A 17,794-nucleotide genomic window follows, 5' to 3' on the forward strand; every position below is an offset into this window, starting at 1 on the left:
TCAAAGAAGAATTGCAACCTTTCGGTCGCTGTCACTTTTCAAGATTTTTTTTTTGGGCCGTTTTACAGAACACCCATGCACCAACTTGTTCTACGACCTCGGATTGATATAAATCACAAGATGGATGAAAGTGAAATTTAAGACGATGATTCAGACAGGATACATGACAGGATACATAACAGGCGAAGGCGAGTGAAACAAGAATAAATAATAAATAATTATATACGAGGTAAGGAAGGTTGACTCTATATAGAATAAATTTCGGTTAAAATTTGAATTTTTTTATTGTTGGCAAATTTTTTTGCATCAATTACCAAGGGTTCTGGCCCACAAGCCACCAACCATTTTTTATTGTCATCATTAGTTTTATTGAGCTGGGAGACCAAATGGGTAAAGCTGAAGCGGCCAATTTTAATATTTGAATTTGATAAAGATTGTAATTCGATTTCATCATTTGATAATAGCCCAAAAGATTCTTCATCTTCATTACCGGTGATATGGACAGTTATATGGTCCAGATGGTTAATGTTTAAAGCATTTAAAATGTATAAATCGGCTTGAGATTTAACTGACCAAAATAAATGGGCCAATTTGCCTTGAGCAAGTAGATGAGTTAGAATAGGCAACCCAAAGGAGATTCCGGAACCACCAACCACAATGGAGATATTTTCTGAATTAGTCCAGAATTGATCGGGGGTGGAATTGAATGGACCGGTTAAGCAATATTTTGAAGAGGCATTGAAGTCAAATTGATACGGCTTAACCACCAAGTAAACGGAATCCAGATTGGAGTGGGCAATAGTGTAAGGATGGGTTGGATAAGCCCAGCACCGATAATCCCAATACGAATAGGATAATCTTATATGGGAACCCGGCGAGAAATCAAAATTATTTTGAAGTTCAATTATTTTTAGATTTGACGATTCGTGTTGATGTAATTTTAAGGTTGTTAAGTAGCCTATTTTTTTATAAAATTGATAACCTAATAATAAGGTTATCACAAGAGTGTACACGGAGACTCCGGGTCTAGCGTGGAAACTAATCAAGTAAACAAACAACCATACGGTAAGGTTATGGATTATGTAGAAATACGGATAATTTCTACGCCTGAAAAAGCCAATTGATATAATTAGTAATAGACAATTTGCAAGAAACACAATTACCCCATAGAAATTGAGTAACTTCAAACTCTTCACCATCAAGGTCCCTTCAATGGACCAAACGACCATGTAGCCCACGCCATGGATCAACCCACATGCTATAATCAATCGGGACATCCATTTATGTAAGTCAATGAGTTCTAAATAACGAATAATGGGGAAATTAGGTCTTAATATTAAGAAAATATCAAACGGAAGCAAACAATAACTCAATCTTCCGATTCTCTTAATCGACGTCTTATAGCTCTCACTCAAATCAACATTAATCAAGGTGGTACCAATGATTATAATTGACCAGAGCAAAAAGCTCGCTACCAACCCAATCCGATTATTGAGTTGGTATTTTTTCAATACCGTACGAGATAAAACAATACAACCCACATGCGCCAACGAGACCAACGCTATAAAGTGGCCATACTTGATGTTGGCAGTATGATGGTGGCCCTCATGTCTTACTTCCATGTCCAATGGTAAAGAGTGTCACCTTCAACCACGTAATGGAAAACGAACTAAGAGCCAAAAAGACGAAAAAAAAAAAAAAAAAAAAAAATCGTAGCAGTAGTACACCCGGACACCGCGCCAAAAACTCTAAATATCTAAATATTGAAAAATCTCAGACAACCAAAACAAAAGGGCGAGAAATGAGGCAAGTACCAGAAGTCTCCATCTCTTTCTCGAGCCCTACGAGAAGGTACCTTTAACCAGTGGCACACCTGGCCTGATCTGTTTGTCTATTACGTTTGGCCGATACGCCTGTCCCAATCTGTCTGGCTAATACGTATGGCAAATGGGTTGTCTGATACTCCAATCCGTCAACTTGACATAGGACAAGATACGTTTAGCCAAGGGTACGTTTAGACCAGGACGCATTTAATGAGGAGATTGTGGTGACGAGATCACCAGTACTTATAAGAACGGAATTAGTGTAACGGATTTCAATAAAGAGACAAATCGACTTTGGGGTGCGGAACTCCATTTGTTTACATCTCGCAAATGACGGGGGAAAGTGAGACACTCGCGTGCTGTCGAGGGGGGTGACGAGGGTGTGGCAAAGAAAAAGCCGTTGATATTCACGTTTTTCGTGCATGGCAGTTAGCATTTGATGTATTATCTAGCAATATTATATAGGGGATCTCCCTCTGGTCCACCACTCGAGCGGTCAGAGTAGAGCGAATAGAAAGAATAGAAGAAAGGAGATGTAATAGAAGCGGTCCGTGCCGCTAGAACTAAGTAACCGAGTTTTTTCAACTAAAAATTCTAGAAAGACTGCGCAGTATGATATGGAATCCATTAGGCGGTGGTACAGACAGAATGGTGAGGGAGGCATCCGTTTTAAGACGCCACACCCTTTCTTTCCGGATCGACTAATAGAGAACAGGAAAAGGAGGCAGAGAATTTTTCAGTAGTCCTATTTACCCGTACAGATAACGTAGAGTTAAGCTTTCATATGTGTCTGTAAGTAGCCTCTCGTAGCTGCCCATTTAATAGGAGATACTCTTTTGGGTGATAAGCAGATAGCAGGGTGGAAGTCCATTTGTGGTAATTCCGGCCGTCTCACCCGAATTTCAAGGAAGATCAATACTGATGGGATGTCAGCTACATGGCTGTCGAAGGCGAATCTCATTTACATAGAACGGTGACTTCATCCAACTCTATCAAAGAGGGTTTATTCCGCCGTGTGGGAAAACCGATATGATGGGAATAATTACAATAGCCACGCCGGATACAATAGACACGATGGACATCTGATGAGTTTTATTTTCCACAGAGAATTCTCAGGGTGATGTCACTACTTAATGTCAATTAGACACATCTTGTCGAAGAAAGCCATGTTCTAAGTTGACCTCATCCATGAAATTGGCTGGTGATGTAATTAGACTGGGCCAAGATGCAGTCTGGAACTTGCCTGCTCAGTAGTGGGAGTAGTAGTAGTGGAGTTGGTGTATGGATCCCAATTGAGATGGGGATTCGAAAGTGTAATCCAATTAGGACTGAACTCCGTGGTATTCTGAGCGGAACCTCGAAAACGGAATACAAATGTTGATGCAACATATCAAGGAATAACCATTGAAACTAAATCTAATACAATAACCTTTGAATACGTCTGGAAATGGTAATATCATACGTAATCATGGCTGAATAAGCCTATTATTTGACTGAACTCCGTAGTCTAGACTTGTTTTTGTCTCAAAAATTTCAGACAACAGATAAGCTTTCTGTTATTATTGGAATTAGTTTGTGGAGATGTATTATTTTTAATGCATCTTTGGTGATATCAAGTCTAACCGGGGTGGCCAATGACACGGCTAGGCCAGGAGTTCCGTATGGCTGTGCAACTCCCTAGCTCCTATTTCCCGGCCCTTTCTCAGCGCTGACCGTCCCAGCTACTTGTCTAGGAAGCCTAACTAGAGTCTACTGAATGGCCAGCAGACCCTCAGTGGATTATGTACCGGCACATATCTATCCGTTTAGAGTACCATTGGTAATCTAACGAATAATTAATTATGCATCGAACGGAGTCCCGTGTTGTGGTTGGAGCCAGGGTGACGCAAAGCCTAGCGCAGGCTGCATATGCATGTAGAGCTTACAAGAGGAAATGAAAAAAGAAAGAACAAGAAGAAAACAGAAAATACTACGCAGTGTCCGGGTACCAGGGGGTCGCTTGGGGGTTTTCAGGACAAATTCACCCTCATTCCACCAGGGCACGCATACAAGGGTTCTTGCATCATACAAAGAACTATTATTGAATACTGAAAAAAAAAAAAAAAAACTATTTTGATCAAACTTTGTTTCCTGACTTTTTTTTTCTGTTCTTGTCTCATACTCTCCCCTGATATAAATATATCTAAATTTCCGTATCTTCCAATTTGTTTTCCTTTGTCTAACTATTATATCAACTGTCTCAGACACCTAGCTATTGCTCTCAAGAACGTATTATAAGGATAGAAGTATGGTTTATTCAACAGAATGTGCTAAGTGGAAAGCTTATCAATTTAGTGATCCTTTTGCTGCTGGATCATTTTTCGTTTGCAATAAGATATCCAAAACTTTTTGTCGTCCAGATTGTGATGCTAGAGCCAGAACCAATTTGAAACTGGAGATTAAGTTTGTTGATGGGTGTCAAGAGGCTATGGATTTGGGTTTCCATCCATGTCAATCTTGTGAACCTATCAATTTACCTCCCATTGATGTTTCATTATTATTTAACTGTGTTTCGAGCATTAATCGTCAAATTGGGTTTTTACCTCCTCTTTTGGATGAAAATGAAGAGAAGAATAATCAAAAGATTAAAGAAAATATCATTGAATCCAAAAAGACTAACGAAGAGCAAATATTACGTGCTTTTAACAATGGTGGGTTGAATCGTCGTGCCTCTGTTCCTGCCATCAATTATGATGGCAAATTTTCAAAAGATTTTGAAAATACCAGTCTTTCCAAAAATGACTCGGACCACTATAGATTGGTTGATTTGGCTTGTAGACATTTGGCTTTGGCTGCAGCCATGAATATCTTCCAACCTCAAGCTATTCAAAAATTGGAAGCTTCGGATGAGGGTAATTCTCCTTCCAGTGGTAAAAAGAGAAGAAGAAGAGGTGGGGTGCTTGGTTTTAAGGAATTGGCTGCCAAATCCAAGTTGAGTGCTTGGCATTTCCATCGTGTTTTCAAATCGGTTACTGGATTAACCCCAAAGACTTATGGTGATAAATGTTGGGAATTTGTTAAGAATTTCAAAGATTCTGGAGAATATACTAGTTTCCAAGCTAATACTACTAATTATTACCAAACCCCAATTTCTTCCAATTCCAGCAGTCCTAATTTGGAATCGCCAGTTAAAAAACAACAAATTAGTCCATCTCCAATTGAATCTCAATCTTCAATGCAACAATCCTTGCAACCACCAATGCCACCACCAAATCAACAAGCACCAATGCAAGCACCACTTCAACAACAACCATCTCAAATGGTTAGCCCCCAATACAGTGTTCCCCAATCCAATTTTGACTTTAATATGCCAGTTATTGATTATACCCAAGATTTATCTAATCATTCTAGAGCCTTTTCTGCTCCAGATTTGACTTTTTTCAATATGAAACCAAATACCTTGTTTGAGCATGCTAAAACTCATCATCAACCAATGGGGGGTCAATTGGCTTCTCAAAATACAAGTCCAAATACTACATCTCCTTTATTTCAACAAAATACTTTTGAAATGCCTAGTCTTGAACACGATCAAGACTATTTGAATGCTTATGACGACGTTAAGATGCCTCTGTTGATGAGTGATGAAGTTGCCGAAGAGATATTCAATAATAATTCTTCGAACTCTCAAGTTAAACTTGAAGATTACGGTCTGTTCAATTTATCTCCAGAATTATTATCTTCCAATTATATTAATTTATAGATTGAGTTTCTACTCTGTTTTAATGACGCGATGACCTTTGTTTTTATGATAATATACAAATAATATTTAATAGTGTTAGAAAAGTAATAATGTAAGTAATAGTAATGGTGATGGTAATAAGGAAGTAACAGAAAAATAAGCCCCCCCTAGGGAGGTACGGATGTGCTCTCTTAACAAAAAATATTATAACAAAAAAGAGATAACTGGGGCAGTTGGGTCACTGCCATCCATAATTTGTGACATGTGTCGGGGTACATCCTCCTGAATAATCCAAATGGGACCATTTGAAAAACGCAAATCATATTTTACATCATAACACTTATTGTTTGACCTAATGACCGTATGTGTACACCACAATGCCGTCTATGACAGGCTGTGGACTGTTTCAAAGCAAAGATCGACAGACTGTACCCTGAAAAGTCAGGGATGCCAATGAGCCTAGCTTTTTATCGGGCCAATTTTAGGGGTACTGGTCTTTTCCTGGGTGTGCACAGAATCGGTGCGTGTCCAGGTTAAACTAGATGTACCGATCCGATTTTTGCGGAAGGGAAAACACAAGAAGTTGAACACTGCCATACGAAGACCAGTTGAATGTCGATCCTTACATCATTTCACATAGAACATCTAGAATACAATACATTGGACACCTGCTTCATTAGAATTGTTACTTAATCGGATTGACTAATGTACTTACCGCTCGCCGCTCGCTTAATCCTTGTTTGGGAGGATGCTTTCAACCAAAACTCATCTTACCTACAGTCATATAGATTGACTTCATACTCAAATTTGCTATAGTTATACTATTTGCTATAGTTATACTATTTGCTATGGTTATACTATGATTTGCTACAATTATACTAACAATACACTCAAACTACAAACGATTTACTTACGCTGTTTTTTCCCTGCCAATCCAACAATTTCAAGTCAAATTTCAGAATTTTCAACAGTGTCTTCCACTGCCTTCAGTGGCTGCTCTCAGAAGCTGTCTTCACTGAAACATATTGTCTAGAACATCGTAAGCCCTTTGTTCACTTCTTGTGTTAGTCAGCGAATAAACGAGTTTTGCAATCCAATAGAATTGGGGGGGCTGCAAAATGTGGAAAGTGCCGTAATGCTCCACAGACTTAGATTTTTTTGTTTACATTTGCCACACACCCTTGCAATTTTAGGAGGACGGATCGTGCAGAACCCAACCCATCCGGTTAAGCAAAGCGCGAGCCCCCTTTCAACCGGAAGAGGGGATTACATATTAATAATCTAATCTACTCAAAAATATATTTTACATAAAGAGGTTTTTTATGTAGAGGTTTTTTATAGAGGTTTTTTATACAGAGGTTTTTTATATAGAGGTTTTTTTTATACTAATTTTCTTTATAATTATTAACCCGCTCTTTATTTTCGCTAGCTGCATGGACTAATTGGATAAATGCTTCACTAGTGAGATTTGATTTTTTATCGTAAGGGCTTTTGATACTTGATAAGCTTGATTTTGAAAGGTCATTAATGTTTTCATTCTCGTCTTTACCAATTGAGTTAATTGCCTCTCTTAATTTTTTCCAATTCGATAGGGAAGAAGTATCTTCGGAGACTTCATCCCTCTTATCAACTAAACCTTCTTCATTAAATAAATTGATTTCATTTGGATCATCGTCGTCTTCAGTTTGGTATTCTTTCAATTTCTTAACGCGATTATGTAATTTGACTAATTCGATTGCTTGTTTGAATTTTAATTTTGCATCAAATCCTTGTTTCAAATTTGGTAATAAATCAGTATCTTTATGTTCAGCAGCAATTGAAACTAACCATGGATCAGCTAATAATTGATCAACTGGAGGTCTGTTATCAGGATTAAATTGTAATGTCTTGATAATAAACCTACGAGCATCTTTGGAAACATCTTTCCAATAATCAGCATGGAAAATTACCGCGTTATTATTTTTAACTTCATTTATAAAATCTTGCACATTTTCACTTCTAAATGGTGAATATCCACATAATAATGTATAGGTAATTACCCCCAAGGACCACACATCACACGGTTTACCGTGTCCGGTTCCTATTATAACTTCAGGGGCAGCGTATCCAAATGATCCGGCACTGGAAGTTAATTTTTCATCGGGGTTCTCTAATCTTTTGGCAATTCCAAAATCCGCTAATACAACATTGGAATTATCTTCGGGCGTAATATACAAAATATTTTCCGGTTTCAAATCTCGGTGAACAATATTCTTATCGTGCAAATACTTCAATGCCTCTAACATTTGTATAATAACCAAAGAAGCATCGTGTTCGGTGAATCTCCCCTGTTGAATAATTCGATCAAATAATTCTCCCCCAGTGGCTAATTGAGTCACTATATAAAACTTATCTTTACTTTCAAACCAATCTCGAAATCCAACTATATGTGGGTGTTTCAATTCCTGCAACAATCTCAATTCATCAATCACAAACGCTTCATTCCCCTTCAAGGCTTTTTTCAATATTATCTTAACCGCAACTTCTTCATTACTTTCATTATCCCTGGCGTATCTTACTATCCCAAACGATCCGGCTCCTAACGTCTTACCAAACGTATACTTGTTCTTGCGCGAATACGACGATGGTTGTCCGCTGATCTTGTTTAAAAACTTCTTCAATTGGTGTCCCTCTTGTCCTTCTGACATCTTGTCACTATGCTCCAATTAATTACTTGTTCTTTTAAACGTTTTTCTGCCTTATTTAGAAATTCCCCCTGAGTTGGTCGTGATGAAGAGAAAAACTCTGGGACGGGTGTGCGCGAACCGCAGCACGTGATAGACTCCACCTCCACTGATTTGAAAAATTTCAATCTTCCCTGAAGATTCCTTCTTATCCTCCTTTAAACCTCACTGGAGACGACTCACGGAAAGCTCTGTATCGACTAGCGGCTCGTGGTTGGAGATTCCGCTATGGAATTACCCCGGGAAACGATACCCTGAAAGATTTTGTGTAGTTTTTTTTTTTTCACTCTTTTGATAACGCACTTCTCTTATATATATATTCAACTCTTGTTTAACATTTTGCAAATTGCAGTATACTCAGTAATCATGTTAAGAAGAATAGCCAGAGCTTACTCGACCTGTGGGAAGGTGTTCCCTCAAGAACCAGTGAAACCACAGCTTATCAGCTCGTCAGTCCCTGGGCCCTTGAGTGTCGAAGCAAACAATCAATTGGGGACCATCTTTGATAATAGAGCTGCGTATTTCGTCACTGACTATGAAAATAGTTTGGGTAATTATATAAGTGACGTTGATGGGAACTTGTTGTTGGACGTTTATTGTCAAATATCCTCAATTGCCTTGGGTTATAATAATCCGTCGTTGAAAAAAACCGCTCAATCAAAGGAAATGATTGACAGTTTAATTAATAGACCGGCATTGGCTTGTTTCCCTTCGAAAAATTATGCTCAGATCTTAAATGAAGGTATTTTGGCGGCTGCTCCTCCTGGTATGTCGAAAGTTTGGACTGCTTTAAGTGGGAGTTGTGCAAATGAAACCGCTTATAAAGCCGCGTTTATGTATCAAGCTGCTAAGGAAAGAGGTCTGTTGGATTTTAATCACGAAGAATTGGAGTCAGTGATGCAAAACAAATTCCCCGGTAGCTCGAAGAAAGTCATTCTTTCTTTTGAAAATGGATTCCATGGTAGATTATTTGGCTCCTTGAGTACTACCAGATCAAAACCAATCCATAAATTAGATATCCCGGCTTTCAACTGGCCAATGGCCCCCTTCCCCAAATTGAAATATCCCTTGAATGAATTCACCCAGGAAAACTTGCAAGAAGAAGATCGCTGTTTACAAGAATTTGAAAGAATTATTAAAAATGATTGGGAGCCTCATCAAATTGCTGCAATCATAGTTGAGCCAGTCCAATCGGAAGGCGGTGATAACCACGCCTCGGCACATTTCTTCCAAGGATTGAGAGATATCACTTTGAAACATGATATCCTAATGATTGTTGATGAAGTTCAAACTGGGGTCGGTGCTAGTGGTAAATTCTGGGCTCATGAACACTGGAACTTAACCAACCCGCCAGATATGGTTACTTTCAGTAAAAAATTTCAAGCTGCCGGATTCTATTTCAGCGATGAAAATTTACAACCAAACCAACCTTTCAGACAATTCAATACTTGGTGCGGTGATCCTTCAAAGGCAATCATTGCAAGAACAATCTATAACGAAATTACCCAAAATGACTTGGTCAACAAAACCGCTCAAGTAGGTAACTACTTGTTCCCAAAACTCGCCAAATTAAGTGAGTCTTATGGCTCCTTCTTCAATTTGAGAGGTGAAAATTTTGGTACTTTCATTGCTTGGGACTTTAAACATGCCGATGATCGTAATAAATTCTTATTCAAAATGAGACAGCAGGGGGTGAATATCGGTGGGTGTGGTGACGTGAGCGTAAGATTAAGACCAACCCTCTTATTCGAAGAGTCCCATGCCGATCTTTTGGTCGATACAATCGAAGCTGTATTGAAATATTAATACTTTCCTCTCTCTTCGTATAGCTGCAAATAAAAAAAAGTTTGACGTTTTTCTGTCTTGACGTTATTGGGCCAGACACTCAATTGTACTCCGATAAAGGCATTTTCTCCGGTTGTTTGTTCGTTTCAAACCAACAAGCAAAGAAGAACATCCCTCTCACCTTGTTCGAGTAGTTAACAAGCTGGTCCAGAGTCGTGCACTGTTATCTGGGGGGTTCGTTTCTTTAAAAAATGATTCCGTTATCGCTCCGATAGTTGTGCTCACGATTTATGGAGTCTATCACAAGAAGGATGATGCTATCTCATCTTTAACCTTCTTGTGAGGAGCTATTGTAGTCCGTAAGTACCTCCTTGGTCTAAGCTATTATTATCCAAATGACCATGTGTGTTTCGTGCTTATCAGTGTTTTAGATGTTTGTTTGTATACTAATCGAATTTTTTTTGACCATTTAGTACCGCATCGGATGATCAGCACTATACTGGAAACAAAAACATCTTCCACACCCATACAAATAAGCACCTTCATTCTTCTACATCTTACACTTCCATTACTTCTCTATACCCAATTTCTTCTTTCATCACTAGCGAATTGAATTTTGTACGATAATAGTGTGTACTCAAATAAAATTCTCATTCCGAAAATAGAACGTCATACTCATTACTAATTGCTTAAATTATCAACAACTTGTTCCTTCATCTGTTATCAAGTTTATTCAAAGCTAACCAACCTCTGGCTGTGACTAGATTAGTTAAATCTTTCGGGCAGTACTCAGGTTCTCTTGCTGTGGTACTCAACTTTCCTTTTCTCCCCATATTCCATTCCCATTTGCAAATTACACTAGGGCACTCTTTCCTTAGTTTCCAATCAGTACTTTCTTTCCTTACCTTGCTTTTCATTACTTCACTGATAATCTCATGAAACTCGTTGTAGTTATGAATTCCCATCTTTAATAACCACTTAACAAAATAAAATCAAATTATCAACCATGCTTGGAAGACTATTCAGACAGAATAGTCAATCAAGTATATCAAACCAACAGCCAAACTCCAACATCAAACAACCCCCTTTTCAAAACCCTCATCCGAAAATACCACATCATTCAAGCGGTTCAAATGTCAATTCTTATGAAGACTCTTATACCAGATCCAACTTATATGGTACTCCTGATTCATCATCTCTAAAACCGTACCACCCAAACCAAAAATTCTTTAGAATTATAATAGCTCAAGATGGTGGAAGCTTGCGATCAAAGCAAGTACTTTATGACTCTTCATCTTCAATGGACCATAACCAAAATCCTTCTTCTAGTTGGCAGCTGAATTCCAACCCTAATCAATCTTCTCCTTCTTCTAAGAATCCAAAATCAAATCTTAGCGCTAAGAATATTCTTACTTCAAAAATTTATCATAATGCAAGTGAATTAAATGATTATATGTTTGGCTGTGGGTTGCCCACAAATGAATCGGCTAGTTCTACCAAAATGCACATATTACCTACTTTGAACAACTCAATTTATGGATCATATCTGTCTGTCTTGATTACAAAATTGTTTCTGATACCGAGTGCTACCTCCGAAACGAATACTTCAAACCCAACTACTAATAATGAAGATGATGATAGTACTTGGCTCCCTCATCCTTCTATCCCAATCAAGGAAACAACGATTAAAAACCTTTCGCTAAACTTACCAAGTCGAAGAAATTCCAGTACTTCATTGATAAGCTCTACTAGCTCCTCACCAAGCCAAAATTCTAATTCTCTGAATAATATTAGCAGCAGATTTTCAATCGGTATTATAATCCCAATCGAATCAATTGATGATGATATAGCTGATATAATATATAACAATTGGGATGAAATAACTCATTTTCTGATTGTTTTACAAAAAATCGTGTCTAAAAAATTAATTTCGGCTCTTAATAATAGTATAAGCTTGCCTCCTTTGCTGCCGTCACCAACGAGTCTGAATTCAACTACCCCTAATTCTTCCCCCTTTATCATTAAAAAACGTATTCAGTTCCCAAGCTACATTCTACAAAATGATCATGAATTGAATGGTCAATTGTTTAAATTGATAAAATTACTTCATTATAATTCTAATATTCCAAAATTAATCAATTCAAACTCTCTCATTAAACATTCAATTCTTAATCCAACAACCTCTAATTTTACTCCGATTCTAATCAATTGGATCTTAGAGATTATTAATTGGCTAGAGTTTAAAGATGGTAAATCAAATAATTCAAACCAATCTTCAAATATAAATTTCAATTATAATTCCCAATTCCATCAAGACAATGCAAGTTTCTCTAATCATGATCACATCCAACCTTCGGCCCACCCTACTAATAATCTCAATAACTCCCACAACATTGGCAATACTTTCTTAGCAAGCTTACTTGCTCTATTAATACCACTTCGCCAAAAGTTATGCAATAAGCCTGTTGGTGCTAGTCTCAATAATAAACAAGAAAAAGAAATCACTAGAGTGGTTATAATGACTGGAAATCCAATGGTTGCGAAAAAACTAATATTCATAATCAATGCCTTGATTCCAAATGATAAATTTTTAGTTGATTTAAATGAAACAATAGTTGACCTTGATATCGATGATGATAACTCTTTAGGTCACCATGAAAATGAAACTAACGAAACTTCGATCAGTAATGATGATAATGACGATGACAACAAGAACACAAATGAAAAGAATAACTTTAACGATAATATTGACAATGTCACTACCACACCTAAGATTAAGAATAGCGAATTCCAACAATCAAATCCCCCTTCACCAAAACTGAAAGTTTCGCCAAGTTCACCTTCAAAATTTTCAAGCTCAAATGGGAAACAAGTTTTACCAATTACTCCCTATAATTCACATTCAACAAGCCCAACAAAGCCAATCCCAATTAAAAATTCTGGGCTTTCATCTTCTCCAGTAGCCACTAGGGAACTGTCGAGCTCTATGTCTTCAAACAGCTCTTCCCTTAATAGGTCAGCTTCATATTCCAAAGGCTGGGAAATTCCAACAAAATCTGGACCTAGTACTTCAACAACTGGAAAAGCATTACCATCAAGAGTCGAAACTAGTTCAAAGAACATCCCAATTGCTCAAGAAAGTCTGTTGAGCGAAAGAAGATCTTCTCAATCCAAGTCCTTCTCAATGGCATATCTTTCGTCCTCTTTGAACTCTTCGTTGTCTTCGAGTGCTTCTAATTATTCATTGAGTAAACTTGGCGGTAGTTTTATGGAAAAATGGAGAAATACTCTTAACAGTTCAGCTGGTAATAACACAGGCACAATAGGTACCCCAGGAGGTTTCGGCTCATCTTATCAAACACCAAATGAAAACTCCGGTGGGAGCTATAATGCCTCTAACGGATACTTCAATATCAATCATCATGCAAATGGGGTCAATATCAACAATAACTATAATAATAGTCACAATTTATACGATAGCAGTGAGTATGTACCACATTACCAATCCGGTAGCCTAACTAAAAGAAGTTCAGTGCAGTCGTTACGTACACCATCACCGGTGGTGGAATTTTCAATTGATGAATCTTCCAACAGTCAGTTGAATATTGGAAGCTTGACTCCTGTTAGTCAATTAAGCTCTCAAGCTAAGTTATCGAGAACTCAATCAATGTTTGATTTGTATCATATGAATAACCATAATCATAATCATTGTGTTCAAGATAAACGATTTAATGTCATTCAAGAAGGCAGTCCAAGTCACCACCCAATGCTGTATCATGGACATCATCAACCTCAAAAAGAAATCGTTGGCCTCAAGAGAACTAAATCTAGTGTTATCACCCCTATATTACAAGCACGGACCCTGAAAAATATTAATGAAATCAACAAGTCTAGAATTGAAACAAAATGTTCCAAAATAATGAAGGCCAATATTTCTTATTCAATTGAAAACCAATCAGATCGTATTTTGAACGTTGATTCCATTGACTTCACCAATCATTCTAGAGATAGTCCTGACATATCAGTTAATGATACGGATGATAGTTTCCATGACGAAAATACTGTTACATCGTCTATGTTGAATAAGAGCATATCAGTCAATTCGATTAAGCCAGTTTCTGAACGACCATTACAATTGTATAAACGAAATTCATTATTACCTAATGTCGCATTTGTTGATGAATTCAGACCGGAGTTTACAGTTCAGTCATGTCCTGTTAATCCGAAATTGGAATCTCAAGTAATGACTGCTATGAAAAACGATTTGTTATTCTATCAAAACAACTGTGAATATGAAAAAGTTACATCCAGAACCGTGTTCATCAGTTTAAGAGCAAGAGAAATCAAATTAATTGAGATGAATGTTGGCGGTGAAATACTTCAGAATTTGAAAAACAAAAGCTCTAGCTCCCAGAATAATGTTTCCACATTGAATAAAAACCCCGAAGAAACGTTATCGCCAAGTACTAGAGGTAATGGTGGTGCATCGGTTAATCAATCTCCATTAAGTGCGTATTTCAAGAACTCAAGTAATTTACCAGAGAATATCAATTCTCCCATGAAATATAACGAAAACAGCCAACAAACATCCATGACGAATTCCGTTTCAAATAGCGGTAGCACCAGCTCGAGTTATAAGACGACGATCAAAAAGATCTTTACTCCAAATAAAAGTTCAGGTGATAAGAACTTAATCAATACTGTGGAAACTACTTTGACAGAAATTAATAAATTATTCAATCCCGAATCCCAAAGCAAAGATTATTTCCAGCATAACAAGCAGCACTCAAATGACGACCATGATGACGGCAACGACTTCAATGAGAAGTTGGCAATTTTAATTAGTAATTTATTACATTAATTTTTCTCTTGTGTATATTTTAATGCCTATAATCAAGATTAATTGTCATAATACTGAATTAACAGCTTAATTCTGATGAAGACCTTTATTACTATTATAATTTACTACCCAATAATTCTGCAAAATGGAGTGATTATTAGGTTTGCAGCATAAATCTCATATCACCCCAAACACGACCTTTTTCAACGAGAGTATCAAGCTATGAAAAAAAAAAAAATAAATAAGAATAAATAGAGTAAGCAGATATTTTGTTTTACCCTTAAAGCTGTTACCAGTCGAAGAAGCTTCGCAAGTGAAGATACTACTATAACTATATTTGATCAATCGCTGAGTTGAACCGGAATTTGGATTCAATTTTTTTTTTTTTTTGGAGTTATAGAGTAAGCGAAATCAAGCGAAACTTTGAAAAATTAATTAATTAAGGTCATTATATTGAAATTCAGGCTTAAGATTCTTAAAAATGTCCGACTCTGAAGAATCAGTTCCAGCTCAGACTGTGAAAAGGGTTTTACCGAAGTTCATGGATGCAGAAAGTAAAACAGAGGAGGCTAAAAAGGCATTTGAAGAATTATCAGAATGCACATACAGTAACAAACATATTGGAGATTCCGGACAAAATGAACATATGACTTGTGATTGTATAGAATCGTGGGATTCTGTTTTGCAACAGAATATGGCATGTGGTGAAGAAAGTGATTGTATAAATAGAGTGACATCTGTTGAATGTATTAATAAGTTTTGCACTTGTGGGAAGAATTGTCAAAATCAAAGATTTCAAAAAAAGCAATATGCTCCTATAACAGTATTTCAAACCGAGAAAAAAGGTTATGGGGTTAGGTCAGATGAATCAATTAGTGAGTCTAGCTTCATATATGAATATATTGGTGAAGTTATTGATGAAAAAATATTCAGACAAAGAATGATTGATTACGATCGAAAAAATTTTAAACATTTTTATTTTATGATGTTGACAAAAGATGCATTTATTGATGCTACTGTAAAAGGGTCATTGGCTCGATTTGTTAATCATTCGTGTAATCCAAATGCATACGTTGATAAGTGGGTAGTTGGTGATAAATTGAGAATGGGTATTTTTGCTAAAAGACATATAGAACAAGGTGAAGAAATTACATTTGATTATAATGTTGATAGATATGGGGCTCAATCTCAGCCATGTTATTGCGGAGAGCCAAACTGTATCAAGTGGATGGGTGGTAAAACTCAAACTGATGCTGCTTTATTATTACCAGATGGTATTTCTGAAGCTTTAGGTGTTACTCATAAACAAGAAAAACAATGGTTAAAAGAAAACAAGCATAGAAGAAATATCCAACAATCTGATGATTCGGTAATAAATGAAGATTTTGTTAAATCAATTGAACCAACTCCATTACAAGAAGGTGATGTATCCAAATTAATGGGTGCATTATTAAAAGCCCAAGATATTAATATTATAATGAAATTAATTGATAGAATTTACTTAACAAATGACTCCAAGATAAATTCCATTATAGTCAGATTCCATGGGTATAAAACATTATCAAAATTATTATCAACTTTCAAAGATAAAGATGATCAATTAAAAGATGATTTAATCGAAAGAATTTTACAAGTTTTAACAAAATGGCCAAAAGTCACAAGAAATAAAATAGAGTCATCACAAATTGAAGATGTTGTTAAAAGCATTAGTAATAACAGTGAGAATTCCAGTGTTCTTTCATTATCAAAAGATTTATTAGAAGAATGGGGGAAATTACAAATGGCTTATAGAATTCCTAAAAATATCAATGATGGTAAGAATGTATCAAATTCCCCCTCTCTTTATGCAAGAAGTACAAGGTCTAATGAATCACCATCTCGTAGTGGATCGCATGAACCATCAGCTACTAATACTGATCATGAAGATATAGATGAGATCAAACAAGAAGAAATTGAAAATGAGGAGCCATTACCCGATGGTTGGGATGAAGCCATCGATCCAGTTACAAATATCAAATATTATTATCATAGACAATTAATGATATCCAAATGGGAAAGACCAACTTCAGCGGTTCCAAAGGGACCTAAAGGACCGAATTTGACAAAATTACCCAAGGGACCCAAACCTAAAACCAAACCACCAATAAATCCAAGAACTAGAAGACCTATATCAAGAAACAATGGTAGTTTTAACGGAGGTAATACCCCAATGGACGATGAAAGTGAATTTTCAAGGAGAGAAGAAGAAAGATTAAAAAAATTAAAAGAAAGCCAATTTTTAGAGATTAGAGAAAAGGAGAAACAATTACAAGATTTCATTTTACAATCACAAAGAGAAGTTGAGGAGAAACAGAGATTACAAGATAAGTTAAAGAATGAAGAGCGTGAAAGAAGACACAAATTACATCAGCATAGTCATAATTCCAAGGGCAAATCTCCTGATAAAGTTATTAGTGTTGAATCTCAATGGCATAAAGTTTTCGCAAAATATATTCCCAATTTGATTAAAAAACATGAAAAGGAAATTGGTCGTGATAACATAAAGGGCTGTGCTAAAGAATTGGTCAATATATTAACCAATAAAGAGTTGAAACGTGATGCTAAAGCCAAACCCCCAATTGAATTTGAAGGAGCCAAATTGAAAAAATTAAAAGATTTCTGCAATGAATTTATGGATAAATTTTTAAAGAAATACCGTACCAAAAAGGAAAATAAGAAAAGATCAAATGATGAACCAAATGGTGACTCAACTAAGAAAATCAAACAATAATTTATAACGAATACTGTAATATACAATTGTATCTTTCATTTATGTATACACACATGACGAACTACGTGGTTGGGGATCGCGCGTTCATTTTCTTTTTAGCAGTCAAAAAAAACATCCATCATACCATTACATCTT

The 17,794-nt window shown here is 36.5% G+C and overlaps 6 protein-coding genes across 6 annotated transcripts; 4 read left to right on the forward strand and 2 right to left on the reverse strand.

Moving 5' to 3' along the window:
- Positions 1–182: 182 nt before the first annotated feature.
- Positions 183–1,642, reverse strand: HYPBUDRAFT_153806 (putative metalloreductase). Its single transcript, XM_020221740.1, has one exon. The coding sequence runs from the start codon at positions 1,620–1,622 to the stop codon at positions 246–248; it is 1,377 nt and encodes a 458-aa protein (XP_020074619.1). The 5' UTR covers positions 1,623–1,642; the 3' UTR covers positions 183–245.
- A 2,435-nt stretch (positions 1,643–4,077) lies between these two features.
- On the forward strand, positions 4,078–5,620 carry ADAEC (Adaecp). Its single transcript, XM_020221741.1, has one exon. It carries the CDS (start codon positions 4,111–4,113, stop codon positions 5,560–5,562), a length of 1,452 nt encoding a protein of 483 aa, XP_020074620.1. The 5' UTR covers positions 4,078–4,110; the 3' UTR covers positions 5,563–5,620.
- Positions 5,621–6,926: 1,306 nt separating this feature from the next.
- Positions 6,927–8,228, reverse strand: CMK2 (calmodulin-dependent protein kinase; the record flags this gene model as incomplete). Its single annotated transcript, XM_020218944.1, has 1 exon — positions 6,927–8,228. One exon carries the CDS (start codon positions 8,226–8,228, stop codon positions 6,927–6,929), a length of 1,302 nt encoding a protein of 433 aa, XP_020074621.1.
- A 402-nt stretch (positions 8,229–8,630) lies between these two features.
- Positions 8,631–10,070, forward strand: UGA11 (Uga11p; the record flags this gene model as incomplete). Its single annotated transcript, XM_020223685.1, has 1 exon — positions 8,631–10,070. The coding sequence occupies one exon, from the start codon at positions 8,631–8,633 to the stop codon at positions 10,068–10,070; it is 1,440 nt and encodes a 479-aa protein (XP_020074622.1).
- Positions 10,071–11,055: 985 nt separating this feature from the next.
- Positions 11,056–14,910, forward strand: HYPBUDRAFT_7730 (uncharacterized protein; the record flags this gene model as incomplete). The annotated part of the gene is made up of 1 exon (XM_020223686.1): positions 11,056–14,910. The coding sequence occupies one exon, from the start codon at positions 11,056–11,058 to the stop codon at positions 14,908–14,910; it is 3,855 nt and encodes a 1,284-aa protein (XP_020074623.1).
- Positions 14,911–15,203: 293 nt separating this feature from the next.
- Positions 15,204–17,659, forward strand: SET2 (histone methyltransferase; the record flags this gene model as incomplete). Its single annotated transcript, XM_020219847.1, has 2 exons — positions 15,204–16,772; positions 16,836–17,659. Exons 1-2 carry the CDS (start codon positions 15,371–15,373, stop codon positions 17,657–17,659), a joined length of 2,226 nt encoding a protein of 741 aa, XP_020074624.1. The 5' UTR covers positions 15,204–15,370.
- Positions 17,660–17,794: the final 135 nt, after the last annotated feature.

The sequence above is a fragment of the Hyphopichia burtonii genome (genome assembly GCF_001661395.1).
Source record: "Hyphopichia burtonii NRRL Y-1933 unplaced genomic scaffold HYPBUscaffold_7, whole genome shotgun sequence".
NCBI classification, from domain to species: Eukaryota; Fungi; Ascomycota; class Pichiomycetes; order Serinales; family Debaryomycetaceae; genus Hyphopichia; species Hyphopichia burtonii.

What these genes read in the sequence shown, in the direction of transcription:
- HYPBUDRAFT_153806 (XM_020221740.1), bottom strand. Translation starts at nt 1,622, where the DNA reads ATGGAAGTAAGACATGAGGGCCACCATCATACTGCCAACATCAAGTAT.
- ADAEC (XM_020221741.1), top strand. Translation starts at nt 4,111, where the DNA reads ATGGTTTATTCAACAGAATGTGCTAAGTGGAAAGCTTATCAATTTAGT.